Below are 16115 nucleotides of genomic sequence, written 5' to 3' on the forward strand. Positions count from 1 at the left end.
AATTATGATTTCACATCTCTGATACAGCTCCTTTCCAGCCCTCACCCACTGTAAGTGAAAATTATTTCCCCTTCTTAGTAAACCACTTTGATTATAAGCATGTAACATCTATGGACATTTGGAGGCAGTGAAAGATCTCACAGCAAGGCTACCATTAAATCTTTGCTGAGAAACAAGGGGAGACATCTGTGTTTCATTATCTTTGAAATAATTAACTGATTTGCGCATTACCAAAGTGAAAATTAATTTTTTTCTACTGTGAGAAAGTTTGGGGAAAGTGGAAGTCTTTAGTAATCTTCTGGAAAAAAAAAAAAAAAGTCTAGATTAGGCCAGACAAAGAACCAGTTCCCACAAAAGGCATGATGGAGCTATGCCAAATGTTTCTAAGAACAGAGCATTTTTTGGTCGTTTTTTTGGAGCCAAATTTCTTATGCCTTCATTCTCTCTTTTATGGGTATTAATAAGATTTCCACATAAATCTGTCTCTACTTAGTCATCTTCACCACTGTCAGATTTCAGAGCCCTCCACGAGGAAGGGCTGCCAACACAAATGTTTGTGATGTCACACGAGCCACACCAGCTATGGCTCACAACAAACAGGCCCAGAAGGTGAAAGGCCACTATAACCCTATGAAGGGGCCAAGGATTAAACAATAAATATATCTAGCATTAGAATTAAGAGGGGACAGGCTAAAGAACCCCTAAATGCATTTCTGGATTTAAGAAATGCATTTAGGGTTATTTATTCTCTATTTTATCTATATTCCATATTCTATCTAGGTTATTATATTTTATAATCTAGATATTATTTTATCTAAGCAGTAATCCCCTAAATGCATTTCTTGATTTGGTGTTAACAAATGAAAAAGCAGTGAGCATCTTGCTGCAGCTAATACACATTCGTAGGACAGACTTAACACACTACTGGGAAATTTTACCTGTGCTCATCAGAAAATGGCTTCTCATACTCATTTCTCACACTGTGACCAGAGCAAACCTGTCTTTGATGGACTGAAATTTCCTCCAAGGCATCAGTAAATTTCTGCATTCAAGCCTTTTCATTTAGAGCCAGGTAACTCTATAATCCCTTAAAATCTGAGGTAGCATCTCCACAGACACCCATGGGTGGACCTCTCTGGTCTAACAAACAAATATACACATCCCCCCACAAAACAAACAAAACCAAGAGCAAAGAAACAAACAAACAACAACAACAAAAAAAAAAAATCACCAGATGCTGGTTGAAGGGAAAGAAGTCAGATGGGTTAAGGAAAAAAAAATCCCACCAGACAGAACTGCAGTCGTTCTTGGGTGGTCACTCACAAACAAGCATCAAACAAATCCAATTCACATTTCCTAACATGCAGAAGCAGAATCAAGTGCCCAAAGCCCATCCTTGTGTTGTTTGGCCTGTCTTTCACAAGAGAGGAAAGGGGGATCAGATTTGTTGGACTAGAAGATAGGGAACGAGGCAGGAAAAATCAGCTCATTGAGGTAAGTAGTCCTAGATCAAAAAAGAACATTTGATTATTCAGAAGAGCGGCTCTGAGGAAGCTGTTAACTCAGAGCATGTGGCCATCAATATAATGACATTCCTTTTAAGTTTGCTTTTTATTAAATAAACACATGGAAAAAGAAAACAAACCTGCATACAGCTAAGACATTAGATATCTAAAATTTCATTAAAAACATCTGTGCTTGCAGATCCAAGCATTCAAAAGATAGTGTATGACATAATTATGCTTACAAGCACTGACTCACTGTTTTAGATAGCAATGCATTAAGATCACAGGAAAGATACTCCCTGGGCTATCATGTTTCTCCCTAAAGTTCTCATCTCCTTAACCTGCTATTATAAATGATTAAGACAATCTGATTGCTACTTTCATCTCAGTTCTAAAAACCTTCACCAAATAAAGGAGCCAGAGTCCCCCAGGCCAAGTTCTCATGAGTGCACTGAATGACAGCAAAGCAAGCTGTGAGGATTTTTGGGCTGGGTTTCCTTAAGTGCATATCAGTAAATTTTGCAATACAGTGACTTCAGCTTAAAAACCAATGTTTTTCTCAGCGCCACATTACCAGCTTCATTTAAGACAATATATAAAGCAGACCAGAACGTGCAATAAGCACATATTATTTCAACTGAAACAATTTTACCAATTTTTAAACACAGGTAAGTTGCAGTTTCCAAAAGAAAAACAAAAACCAAAGACAAACATGACAGCATGTCCAAGCATGCTGATATGATAATGATCCAGAATTTAAAATTTTGGGTTTTCAAAAAGTCTGCTAAAGTTGCAGATCACAGCCCAAATTAGGAAGTCTTAAGGCTCATCTTAAGAATCTTCATTTTTATCTATGCATAAAACAAAAGGAAAAGAAAATGCTAGACCCAAGGATGATGTCAGCTAAAACGTTCAAATGAAAACCATTGAAATTATGTCTCAGTCACTATTATCAAAAGTTCATACTATCCATCGGCCCTGAATAAGAACATCACACATTTTAGGACTAGATTTATACACCACACACGGCAGAAGGGAAAGCTGAAATAAAGACTGGATAGCTTTGAGAGGAAGGGGATAGATAATCCATCTTTACTGCTTCACTTAAAAATGCTCAGGAGCTCTCCAAGAAACATTTGTGTTTGCCATCCCTCTGTCTCACCACAACAGATGCACCCAGAAAGCCAGGTTTAGATGTCCTCAATTCCAGCTAAGCCCCAGCTCCTCGGATTTCCTGTGAGCTGGCTCTGATTCCAAAGGTGCCTGGCCAAGAGGAAACGGCAGGCTTGGATCCTCAAGAGGAATTTAAGCTGGAATATGTGATTTAGTGCTGGCACCCCAGTCCACCTAATTGTTGCACTGTTACCCCCGTGCTCCTCCATGGCCCTGCTTGACACGAGCACAGCAGGAGTGGAAACAGCATTCTGGATTCCGTGGCCCAGAAGTCAGTTTGCAGTCCCAAAAAGGCACAGACAACACTTCTCTTTGTCACTGACCAGATTTCTTACTAAGGTGTCTGGAATGAGGCATGAACAGAGCCCATGCTGCCTAGAATGATGAGGTTGTACACACCTACAGATACACCTGCCTGCTCCTAAAGGTTTTTTGCTTCTCCATAATTCACAGGAAAGATGAAGGCTCTGCAACTCTCATCTGAAGCCTGCTGGAAAGGTTCAGGTTCCTTTCCCACCCTTATCCCCCTTTTAGCTTCCAAACCATCCTCACAGTTCCATCCCTCACATGAAGTACAGCATTAAATCCTTTAAGGGAAAATGTTTATTCATTCACAGGTTTGTGTAATCAGTAGATAATCAGGACTGCATTTAAGAATGGCGCTTGCAGACACATTGAGCCAGTCTAAAAAAAAAATAAACAAAAACCAAAAAACAAACCCTCAGTAATGGCATATGAATTATCTTCAAACATTTCAGCTCGTACAGAATTCAGAATCAACAGAAATGTAGTGAATTTCAGGGAACCATTTTAACAAATAACAAATGTAAATTAGTCCACAGCTTCCCAGAGAACAGGTACATAGCAGCAACAACAGACCAAATGCACTTAACAGGGTTTTACCAGGTAAAGCTCATCATGCTTATCTGTAAAAACACGAGTCACCTATTTATTTCAACTGCTCTTATCATACATCTCACCAGCCAGAACTTCACACTAAACAACTGTCACAGCACATGCCACAGCTGAGATGGCACACAGAGTGCCACCACACAAATTCAGAAGGCTTCACCCACACAGAGTGCCACCACACAAATTCAGAAGGCTTCACCCCAAGCACAGTAACACCTTACCTTTTCAGAAGGCTTCGGGCGTCTGCCCACACAGAGTAACACCATACCCCATCAGCAGGCTGCAGCATCTGCCCTTCCTGCCCTGCAGCCCAGCCTTTCACAGCCCTGATGCTGATGCCCTGCACCTGTGAGCCCTCTGTCCCCTCTGGGGTTGGTCAGTGCCCCTGGGCACTCCATGGCTCATTACCTTCAATATCATTCACCTGTCCTGCACAGCTGGAGCCAGGCAGGGATGAGAATGGGCCACAGCCCCACTCCCAACCACCACAAACTCTGTGCTTGCAAACAACCCCTTCTTTATGCCCACAGGAATGGCTCCAGGTCAGGCTGCACTGGGACCTTATCAGCTCCTCCAGCCCAGCCAGTCCCCTGCTCCACATGACAACTAAAACCAACAGCAAGTCAGTCCAGGGACTCCATGGAAAGCACCTTTATGGTTCTGCACCTCTAGAACAGACTTGTGGCACCAACCTCCAAATTTAACATTAGAACGTATCATTTGTAAGACATAAGTGGCTATTTGTTGATCAAAATCACTACTCAAGTGTTTACAAATAACTAACAAATAATTGCCCAACTTGGCACACATTTGCAAATCAAGAAAGAAGAAATATTTAAACAATAAATAATCAAAAGTCAAGCAATAGTTACTGAAGCTGACATATTTAATAAACAAGCCTGCCTGTGGAAACATCAGGAAATATGATCTAATATTCAGAAAGAACCCTGTCATATGTAACTCAGGCTTGCTGACTGTGCTGTCAGAGTCAAGCAAAGAACTCCATCCCTCTCAGCTACACAATACTAATTGGTGTATATACATACATACATATATGAACATTTACATAAACGTCTATAGGTGTGTGCACACAGCTACAAGGTGCCAGGTGACATTTTCAGCAGCACAACGAATGTTAGCTTTGAATTTCTTTCTTTAAAATAAGAAGAAGAATCGTTAGCTGTTAAAAATAATTAAGAAGCTCTCTCTGGATTTTAGGATGTGAACACAGCTCCTTCTCCAATAAGGACTGAACTGGAAGGATCACCCTGTTAGCCTGGGAGGGCTGAAAATAGCAGAGGCAGGAGGAGATGATTACTAACCTTTACAAAGAGAATTTAAAACAAACAGCGTTTTTAACAAGCCTTCGCTTGCTCAACATGAATTTTAAAATATCACTGAGTGAGAAGGTGAAGGTATCCATTGTCTCACAAGAGTAAGAGGCAGACTGCATTTCAGCAGGAGCATTCCTGTAACAATCCCAGTGACAGATTCCAACTAAAATTCCAGCCACATGAAACATCTCTTCTTAGTTATCTTGCACTTAGAGATGCACCCAAACTCATTGAAGCTCCTTATCAACACAAAATACAGTGATCAGACTTTAACAAGGGTAACCTATAGTTAGCACTAGCAGTACAGCTGGAGAGAAATGCACCAGAGAATTCAGTGCAGCATGCAACAGCCTTTTGCTTTTTAAAAGTGAGTTTTGGGGGAAGGACTTCAGCATTACCAATACAGAAATAGTGGTAGCTGCATTGGGGGGGTGGGTTTGTAGAGGAAATGAAGCAGCAGAGTCTACTCTGCAAGAAAACCCCAGTCAGATCTGTCAGCTGGTGAGCTCAAACAGGCAGCAATCAGAAAGAAAGGAGAAAGGGGAAGAGAAGCCAGGAAGGGAAAGAGAAGAAAGGAAACAAAAGGGCAAAAGAAAAAAATACTCTCAAAAGCACTTGCAACTGCATTCACAGAGGCAAGGGTAGACTGTACATAAGGCTGTGCAGCCCCTTTTCATCTATACTTTTACACACAGCTCTGCACCTTTCCACAGCTGTCATCTCAGCTGAGAGCCAACATTCGAGCACAGACAGGGTTTCACAAGTTTTACTCTGCAGGCAACAAAAGGCTTGGGAGAGCATATCTAGATTTCTGCCCACAGGAGTGGAGTAAAAATTGCCAGGACGTGGCTTTTCAGCCCATGCACCACCCTCATCCTCTGCTGCTCAGGCAGCAAACAGAAAGGCTCCTGAGGGTGCTTCTGCAGCCTGCTCTGACAGCACACAGCCCCCCACTCTGGCCTCTTCAGCCCCACAGCCACATTTCAAGGTGAATTTGGGGTGTATGTATTTGTCAAGAATCAATATTTTCAAGTAACATTGGTAACAAAAGAGATTAATGCTCTGCCTCTCCTTTATGACATTAAACACAAACAGGCATGGGTTCATTTAAAACCATACAGCAAAAGTGCAAGAGACTCAAAGTATCTGTACTCCAGGGTGAGGAGCAGTTTAGGTTATTGCTGGAGCCTGGCAGCAGCTCCAGCACACAGAGATGCCAGCAAGGTATCATCAACCTGCTGGGAGTGCAATAGTTCAAAAAATAATTAACCTTCAGCACTCAAATACTCAATTCTTTCCCTGTCTGGAATTCATAGCACAAATGTACTTATGGACAAATTTACTCAAAATCAGTCAGAAGGATGCTGCTCAGAACAAGTAATGTTCAGTTTTGAAGCTCAGTAATAACATTCCGTTATTACTGTAGTTCCCCTACAGTATTATGATTTACTCAAAGATAACCAGGAACAAGAAGATTTTTTAAAAACAAAAATTAAATCTATCAACCCTCAGTTACTTGGGCCTCAAAACACAGCAATAGTTTTCCAGCAGGCATGATCATATTTATATTTCACACAGCCTTTAATGGAGCTGAGATATTTCTAAGAGGACCAACCAGTCTGAGAGGAAGGGTTGCTTTTTTTAAACTGTCAGCAGGGAGTGCCTCAGGACTTCAGCAGGCATCAGAAAAAGCATCATGAGGATATTTGAAAAGCACCACTCCTACAGAGTTAGGCAGACAAAAATCCCATTAAAATAAAACCCCAACAAAATGACGCAGAACATAATTTTATTTTAAAATTCAAACCAAAGCATAAATCTTAGTAAAGAACAAAGCAAACTCCAGCAACCTACCAAATACAAAAGTCAAATAAACCACTTTAACCCCACATATTTCACTGGTGGATTGGGGGTGTCAGCCAAGGAGGCCTCAGCTATGCTCTGAGCTATTTCTGATATGTGGAGGTTTTGTAATTTTCCAGCCTTGTGCAGGGGCAGAAGGAGAGCCTTTAGCTGTAGTGATGCTCATAAATATCTTCTCCCTATTTTTTTTCCAGTAGTTAATTGCAGTAAAAATACAGAGAGTCATGCAGTGATAGGTCCTAGTCAGTAGGAACTTCAGATACAGCAGTACAGTCACTAAAGCACACAGGGCGAGCAACTGGGAACTTTCTTCCTAACTAGTATCAGATGCTAAAAAAACCCAAAAACAAACCTACAAAAAAGCCCAGTTTTTCTAATCCTCAAGTTGTTTGGCATCAGCAACCTATACACTTCAGTAACTAATAAATACAAAAGTCTAGCTGGAAGAACTTCGTTCATACTTTGTGAGGTGCATGTATTTTCCACAATCAGTGTGTATTTCTATCTCACAGACTATCTATCAGACTTCTTCATAGCAGCTTAAAAACAAAAGATTTGGGGGGGAGTTTGTTTTGAGGTTTGGGGATGGGTTTGTTTTGTTTTGTTTTGTTTTCCAAGTTTCTTTCTGTTCTTTCATTTTTAGGCAAATATGTCGTCAATACCTCTTAGATTTGTTTTTATGTACAATTTCAGTCCCTTCTTAGATGAGGCTCAGAAGTTTGGGCTATCTCTGGACCCTAATAATTCTGTATGTCTGACCAAACCTTGACACACCACTCCATACCATGCCTTTAATAACCCAATTTCATTATAAAACCTCCCACACACAGAATCTTTTCAGTGACCAGCGCTGCCAGCTGACACAAAATCCTTTTCCTGACAGGTTCAGAAATGAACAATGCCATTTCTCTGACCAAACTCTTATAGCCACCAGTATCTTCCCTGTGCTGCAGATTTTCCCTTTTGCTCAGCAGCGCTTGAGGTGGCACTATGAAAACATCCATCCGTGTTGAACAGCAACGAAGGACCATTTGTCTCATCAGCACATCACACAGAACCACAGAAAGGCTGGGGTTGGAAGGCACCTCTGGAGATCATCTAGTCAAACCCTTCTGTCAAAGCAGGAGACACAGGGTGGTGGCCAGGTAGGTTTTGAGTCTCTCCAGAAGAGGTTCCACAGCCTCTCAGGGCAGCCTGTTCCAGTGCTCAGTACTTTTTGCTCATATTCAGCTGGAGCTGGCTGTGTTTCAGTTTGTGCCCCTTGCCCTGGCACTTCAGATAAGTGGATGAACTGATAAGATCCCCCTCAATCATCTTTTCTCCACGCTAAAGAGGCCCAGCTTTCCCAGCCTTTCCTCCCAGGGGAGATGCTCCTCAGCATCCCCATGGTCCTCACTGAACCTTCTCCAGCAGCTCCTTGTCCTTCTTGCTCCGAGGAGCGCAGAATGGGACAGCGTGCTCCAAGCTCGCTGGCAGGGCAGAGGAGAGGAGGACATGCTGCTTTTCACCTGGCATTTCCCACGTTTCATGGATAAACGCTGACACGGAGCCTCGAGGTGCGGGGCACGGGCAGGAGCAGCCCCGGCTGTGCCACCGCGGGCAGGGACGCGGCCGGAGCGGCGGCTGCGGAGCGATCCCGGCGGATCCCGGGCTGAGTTAAGGACCACGGACAGATTTTTGTGGATGATGTTCGTGCCCGGTTTGGCTCTCGTGCCCTCTAGGGGGCCGCGCCCGCATCACCATCACCATCACCATCACCCACCAGCGCCGGCATCGCCCGCATCACCATCACCACCATCATCATCATCACCATCATCCCAGGGGCTCGCGGCAATGACATGCACCCACACAGAGGGAGAAGAGAAGCGGCTCAAACCCTTCGTTAAAAATAAATAAATAAAGGAAAGAAACCAGCTAAAGCTTGACAAAGAGGGGTAAAGTGCATCCTCTTCCCACAGTCCCAGCGAAATCTCCAAAAAGCAGCTCGGGAGGAAAAGCGCTGATATTCCACCCACAACAAAACTCAGACAGATATCACATTTCATTATTTATTTTTTTTTATTACTCCCAATACAATGAACTACCACTTGCAGCAGGGCTTAAAGCAAAACTCGCAGCAGGACTTAGAGCAAGACAACTTGAACACACACAAAAAAAAAAAAAAAAAAAAAACCAAGAACAAACAAACAAACAGCAAGAAAACCTCCACAAAACAAACAAACAAACAAAAAAACCCACAAAAAACCCAAAACTACCTACCAACCGAACTAAAAATACCAAAAAAAAAAAAAAAAAAAAGAAAAAGAAAAAGAAAAAAATAAAAAGAAAAACCAACCCCACCACCTTCCTCCTGAAACCTGAAAAACTACATAGTCCAAACAAGAGGTATTTCTTTGAATGACACCGTGACTAACACAGAAGAGACTCTGAGAAAAGTGTTTGGTAATTCATAAAAAAAATTTCTTCAAAACCAAGCAGAGGAAAAAAATTACAACTCCCTGCACAAAGTAAAACACGACTTCCACTTGGTTATCTGAATCTGTACATTTCTTTCCTTATGTGGCAAGGGATATGCTACAAGGTGTACATCTTCCATCATTTTACCTGGGTAAATCACAGCAACTGGCTCAAAGCCTTAATTGCAGCAGTGTTCTTTTCATTCTCAAATCGTTTCGGATGCAGTCAGCTCACCCCCACTCCAAGCCCTGCAGTTTGCAGGCATTAAACCCAGCAAAACTTTTCACTTCCAGACTGAGATTACTTTTTTATATTACTTTTTAAAGAAAAAAGCCAAAGCACTATTCCTTCTATTTGCAACACACAGCTATGCCTCAGTCTCCCACAAAAAAAGTAGTTGGAATGTGAGAACACTAACAGCAGATTAGGACAAATTCATACAAATGTCACAGCTAATGTCCAAAACATCATGTGTCACTGTTTTTCCCCTCCAACCCCCAACAAGCTTCTCAAAACACATTTCATACACAGGGTCACTGTTCTGGCTGTTTATTTAATTAACATGACAACCCAGAGTACACAGGATTTCTTTCAGTTCCCCAGCTTTGCATTTTCACACTTCAGGCAGAAAGAGCAGAAAGTCACTACTGTACTTTACTTTTCTTGCCGATATACCATAATATACATTTCTTGATTTAACCAAGTGACAAAAATAGATTCTGAGCCCTTCATGAGAGTTTCAGCAGCAGTTTTAACATTTTTGTGAGGCTGAAAGAGAAATGAAAAAACCCAAGCAGAGCAGGTTTGCGTAAATGAAGCCATGCAAAAGAAAATAAAGCATTACATCTGGAACCCCTGGGTGATTTTTCCTGGAGTCTTACTTTAATATTTTACATGGTTGTGTTTAAGCAAGTTACCAGATGACATAACTCCTCAGTATTCCTTAGTTTTTAGTGACCTAAATGGCAATGCCATTAAATCTTATCAGAGCAATTACAGCTCAATAAACCCTATTAGCAGGAAGAATATGGTATATAAAACCTCACATGCCTAGTAGACACAAAGTTCAGTACCTAAATTCAGTCTGCCAGCTCCCCTCTAAAATTTTAAATTTCTCTATGCTGCACCCTGATCGCTCCCATTTTCAGGCCAGAGCACAGGATTCATATTAATAAAATTTGGTTATAATATAAGGGTACATGTCTCTACTTTTTTAGGTAAAATGAAGAAGAATCAGCAAAGGGGAAGAAGCAACATGTTCCTAGCACTATCAAAGTTGTCACTATCAAAAATGAGAAGAGAAAAAGTCTTAATTTTCCCCTTGGGAAAAAAAAAAACAAAACAAAACAAAAACAAACTGACAAATATATTTATTTTTCTCCACTGTTTCGTAGATCTTATCACTGCAGAGATATCTTTGACCATGTGAACTGCTAGAGTATTGTCTTCTCAACTCCACAGACAGGCGGTGATAACAACATCCCGGTACACAACTTTCCCAGGCTAGGGGCTGGGAACAGACAGAGTTACCACCCAGAACCCCATGAAAAACAGTCACTCGAGCAAAAAAACCCATTGCTGGTGCTGAAGGAAAATAGACAAGTCTGGCACCAAGGTTACCAGTCTGAAAAAATAACTCTTAACAAGGAGAAAAGAGATGGGAAAGATGGAGCAGAACAAAACAGCTACCAAGTCCCAAAGCAGCAGAAAATAAGTGACAGACCCTCAGATGTCCCTCGGGAAGGCAAAGAGCTTTCTACTTCTCCAACTGCCCAGAAGGGGGGCAAACCAGAAATACAAAAGGAAAGCAGAAATACAAATCCAAACAGAAATACATATGGAAAATGGATAGAAAACCTGTCTGCCTTAGGAGGAGTTTGTACATGGGAGAAGCTCCTCCATCCCAGTGCTGCCTCCTGCATGGATCAGGGCAAGGCTCAGCACCCTCTCTCACACAGGGCTGTGTTACCAGCTAGGTGATGGACCAAAAAGTCCCTCAGACACTGCTAAAGTCTTCTGACTAAGGTGAAAAAAAAAATCCTGCAAAAGCAAATCAAAGTATTTGCAGCAGCTGCAAATAACACATACTTGTAAAAAATCCAAGGTAGCTGAAAGCTTCCCTAAACAAAACAAGCAAAACTCAAAAGCAAACTCAGGAGTCTTCAGCATAGTTTAAATTTGCCCAGCTACAGTCTGCTGGGCAGCATTCTGCCCACCAAGGCAAAATCATCCCCTTGGAGTGCTGCATGTCAAGATTCACACATTGATCAGAGGCACCGGAGCACATGAGCATTTTAATATTTAAATGGGAAAAAACAACATATAGAACACATTTCTGCTCCCCTCCCTACCCCCACTAACCTCCTCTCTGCACTTTTGGGAAGAGATAGAATGTTTGCAAAAAACCTGGAGAAAAAAACTCCAAAAGCCATCTTCTTGGTGGCGCTTTTGCATTTACTGGAAAAAAAAAAGAAAAAAAAAAAAGGTATTTCTTCATTCATTCATTGCCTGTCTTATGCATCCATTCACAATTTTTCTGGGCATCCTCTTTCAAATCTAGCTGAACAAGCCCTCAAGGAGCTGAGCATCCTCAGGCAGCCTTGATGAAATAAATCACAGGGAGACAACACTCAGCTGGGAACAAGATCAGGCACACACTCCTCAATGAGATCTACACAACACACCAGGCTGGAAGATTTTAACTTGGCCAAAGTTGGGAAAGAGAGAGAATATATACAAAAAGCAACCACAAAAAGCACAGAATTAAACTGAAAATGGGGAAAGAGCACTTTTAGCAACAACAGAAGGTTGCATCATGATACTATTGAATTTTGGATGGTGGCTTTTTTAATGGAAGATTTTCTTTTAAAATTCTTTTTGGAACTGATAAGATGCTAACACAAGGTGTGCTAACACAATGTTCATGTTGTCAGTTTGCAATTCCTGGTACTGTCCTTTACATCACAATGCCACATAGAGTCACCTTCAAATTCTAGTAGGGAAGAATTCAGGTGAAAATCGAGATGTGTGTGATTAAAAAAGAAAAATTCAGAAATTCCAACTTGCACAGAATCTCCTATTAAGAGAAACAGACAGATATGAAGGGAATCAAATTCTGGAAAAAACAAAAGCTCAATTAAGTGCTCAGCAATAGGAAAGGTTACACAGGAGGTGATGGGAAAGATCTCTAAAATTTTGCCTGATGTTACTCACTAAATTCAAGTACATGTTTCAAAGCAATAAAGTGGATCTATTTCCTGATGAAAACTATTGGCAGCTCACACATGTACAAACAAGACCAGAAACATTCAGGGGATGTTTTTTTAAAAATAGAGGGGCAAGAGAAGGCCTGGTTTTCTTTCAAAGCCCTCATGTCTATTTTTAACATGTTATATTTTAAAACTTTCTGAAAGAAAAACATTTACCTATACTTTCTTTAAGTCTACAGGGAGCTGATTTTTGCTATAAACATAAACTTTGTTTGCTGTAGGAGAGTCCCACTTCTCTCATCATTTCTTCAAGGTCCTTACAGAGCTTTGTTTCAGCTTTTCCATTTTTCTATCATGCTGGCATTTATTTAAGAGAACAGCTTTTAGGGAGAGAAGTTCACAAACACACAGTCACATTTTGCTAAAAAAAAAAAAAAATACAGAAAGTCTCCCCAAACTCCAAAGTAATCATTCATTTCTAATCACACAGAGACACAAGCAATACCAGATCTCACTATTGATTAATAGTGAGTAAGAACAAAAGAAAGAGAAATTTGCCAAAACCCTGCAGCGGTTGAATGGAACAGTTGCCAGCTAACTCCAGCCCAGCTCCACAGCCTGGAAGTGGGAATTGCTCGGGGCAAAGCTGGCTGCTTTCCCCAAGTAATGCACCATCAGGGAGGGAAAAGAAGTCTACCTTGTTATCCATCACCAGTTCAACGCTGTGGTACATGCAGGAGATTTGAAGTCCCTCCACAAGATAAGCAAAGGACCACGGTCACCGAGTTCTGTCTCAGAACGATCACATTTAGAGATGTTAACTAAAAGGCTGCATTTATTGGAAGTGTGAAAGCAGGTGGAAAATATGTCTTAAGACCTTACAAATGATTATTGTAATAAACCACCAGAAATGCCTAGCATCTCCAAGTAAGCATAAACAGTTTTGATTTTGTGCCTTATTGTACTTAAAAATTACTCTTACACTATTGCCTCTCAATTCCTGTTAAAGTCAGAACTCGGTCAGTTTTCTACTTTTTCACACTGTATTTGTCTGTGGTAAATATTTACTTTACCTAAACAAAACTGTTAAATAAATAAGTATGTTTGTTGTAAAACATGTCTCAAGTATATAAGGTTGTCAGGCCCTCTTCTAAGAAATGTCAATACCAACCACAAAGGCATGTAATCAAACAATTTCCAGGAACAAACTAGCCACTCACACCATATAGTTAGATGCCATTACTTGGAAAATACTTTGCTGCTTATCTAGCAAGCCACCTGAAAGAAAACCTTAGGTGTATGACAACGCACTTCACTTGATGACAGTGCACAGAATCCTTTTCAATACTAATTGAAAAAGAAAACTTAACACCGTTTAATACTTGTTTCCCTCCCCAGGTTTCCCTTTCCACTGCTCAGCAGAGGTTGCGCTGACTTTCAAGACACTCAGTTTACACACGCGACCCGTGGAGTGATATTTTTGTGGGACAATCTTAAATCTCAAAACAACTGGGAAACATTTCAGGCACAGAACCAAGCCCACTTTGTGTCCGTGTCAGGACTCTACACAGCTGTGCAGTTAAAGATACCGGCGCCAGATCGCTTCTTTCTCCACTTTTTTTGAGGTGCGCATTGAAATGAACGCATCTCTGGCAATGAAGTTCTCACCCGGCCATTCTAATCAGAGCCGCTCAAAGGAAACAAAGTTGAGATAAATCGCGTGTGCCTCGCACCGGTTCCCGCAGCCACGGCAGGGCCGGAGCTATTGATTACACGCCCGGGAACAGCCTTGGGGAGGCAAAGTGCAAAGACGAGCCCCGGCTTTCGGGCTGCCGCCCCGATAAGGCGCTTCTCCCACCGAGCGGGCGAGCTGCTCGGCTCACGCACACACACACCCCTTTCAAGCTTAAAGCAAGTTTTAAAAGGCTGAGCTACCTTTCTAGGAAACTACAGGTTCTTGAAGCAGCGGGGCTCCTAAGTGATGCTGGGAAAGCCCAGGGCTGCGCTGAGGGCAGGTTCCCACCGGCTCCGAGAGCCGAGCGGGCACCGTCCGCCCCTCTGCCAGCTTTAGGAAAAGCCAGCGCCGGCGACAGCTGGAAGGGAAAAGCACACCCGAGCGCTCTGCCCGCAGCCGGGGCAAGTCAGACGGGTCCGAGAGCCCGGCTCCAGCCCGGCTTCAGCCCGGCTCCAGCCCGGCTCCAGCCCGGCCCCGTCCCGAGGCGTCCCGGGGCTCTCCGCGCCGAGCAAAGCCCGCACCGTGCCGGGAGCGGCGTGAGGGCGCAGCTCCCCGCGCCGCCGCCGGGACCCCCGGCAAAGTTTGGGAGCCGAGTCCCGCCAGCCCCTGCCCTACCTGCTCCCGGGGGATGCAGGGCAGCGAGGTCCTCCGGTGGGTCTTGTTGCCGCCGCCGCCGCCGCCCGACATCTCGGGGGAGATCATGGAGCTGGACCGCCGCCGCCGCCTGAGCACCGGGGCTTCGTCCGCGGCCGGGGGGGCGGCGGGAGGCTCGGCCAGCGGGGCGGCCCGCCGCGGGGGCCAGAGCCGGTCGGCGTAGCCGGCCAGAAGGATGCCCAGCAGCCCCAGCAGGTAGGCCAGGTAGGGCCGCCAGGACGCCGGGACCCTCTCCAAGGCGACGAAGGACGTGGTCTTGGCCGCGCTAGTCACGGCGAGCATGAGGACGCCCTGCCTCAGCTTCAGCACCAGCCATGTCACGGCGGCCAGGCAGCTCAGCACCACCCCCGTGGCGGCGAGGGAGAGCAAGTGATCCTCCTCCTCCTCCTTCTCCTCCTCCTCCTCCCCCGCCGCCAGCACCGTCTGCGCCACCGCTTCCCCCCCGCAGCAGGCGGCCAGCAGCAGCAGCAGCAGCAGCGGCAGCGGCAGCAGCGCCGCCGCCCGCGGCCGCACGCCGGCCAGGCACAGGGGCACCGCGCCGGGCGGCACCCAGCCCCAGCCCCAGCCCCAGCCCCGGGCCAGCAGCACCGAGAGGGAGCCGGCGCTCAGCGCCGAGGAAAGTTTCCGGCGGCCCCGGGGCTGCCGCGGCGGCGCGGTCCGGGCGGGCGCCCCTGGCTCCGCCGCTGCCTCCCCGCCTCCGCCCATGGGCTCGGCGGGTTCCCCCGCGCCCCCAGCCCCGGGGGAATCGGTAGCCGGGCAGGGGCCGGGAGCGACCCCGCGGGCCGCTGCAGTTCCTGCGGAGCGCCCCGCTCGCCCCCTCCCCGCCACCACCTCGGGCTTGGGGCGGTAAATTAAAATTTCTCTTTAAAAGTACGGGACTGGGAGAGACGCGGAGAAATCCTAAGCGGTGTAAGAAAATGGGCAGGGGGGAGAGGCAGATGGACCACCTCGGAAGCGCTGCTTAATTTCTAGGCCATCCTTTGCCTTGCGGGCGCTCCCGGCGGAGGCGGAACGGCGCTGCCCGCCCGAGGGTCCTGCCCTGTGGGCAAGGGGAAGGAGCCTCCCGGTCCTTGTGCATTGCGGGGAATGAGAGATGACAGGGGAAAAGAAGTAATAAAACCCAGGGCTAAAAATAAAAAGGCAAATAAAAGGCCAGCGGAACCGCGGCAGAAGTTGCGAAGTCCTGCCGGGAGGGCGAGAAAGAGACCTGCGGGAGAAACTTGAACGTAAGCCCGCTTGGGAAGAGAAAAAGAGGACGAGCGAAAAGGAGAGG

General features: G+C 44.7%; 1 protein-coding gene across 3 annotated transcripts in view; it reads right to left on the bottom strand.

Moving 5' to 3' along the window:
- The window catches only part of PDE3A (phosphodiesterase 3A), a 228253-nt gene extending 212691 nt beyond the window's left edge, over positions 1-15562 (bottom strand). Inside the window, exon 1 of one of the 3 annotated variants that reach the window (XM_032746376.3) lies at positions 14804-15562. In XM_032746376.3, coding sequence (XP_032602267.3) covers positions 14804-15547 — 744 coding nt within the window. In that variant the 5' untranslated portion in view covers positions 15548-15562. The remainder of the gene's footprint in view (positions 1-14803) is intronic. The other 2 variants (XM_032746375.3, XM_072923770.1) reach the window with 2 other exon arrangements.
- Positions 15563-16115: the final 553 nt, after the last annotated feature.

The sequence above is a fragment of the Taeniopygia guttata genome, chromosome 1A (genome assembly GCF_048771995.1).
Source record: "Taeniopygia guttata chromosome 1A, bTaeGut7.mat, whole genome shotgun sequence".
Lineage (NCBI taxonomy): Eukaryota > Metazoa > Chordata > Aves > Passeriformes > Estrildidae > Taeniopygia > Taeniopygia guttata.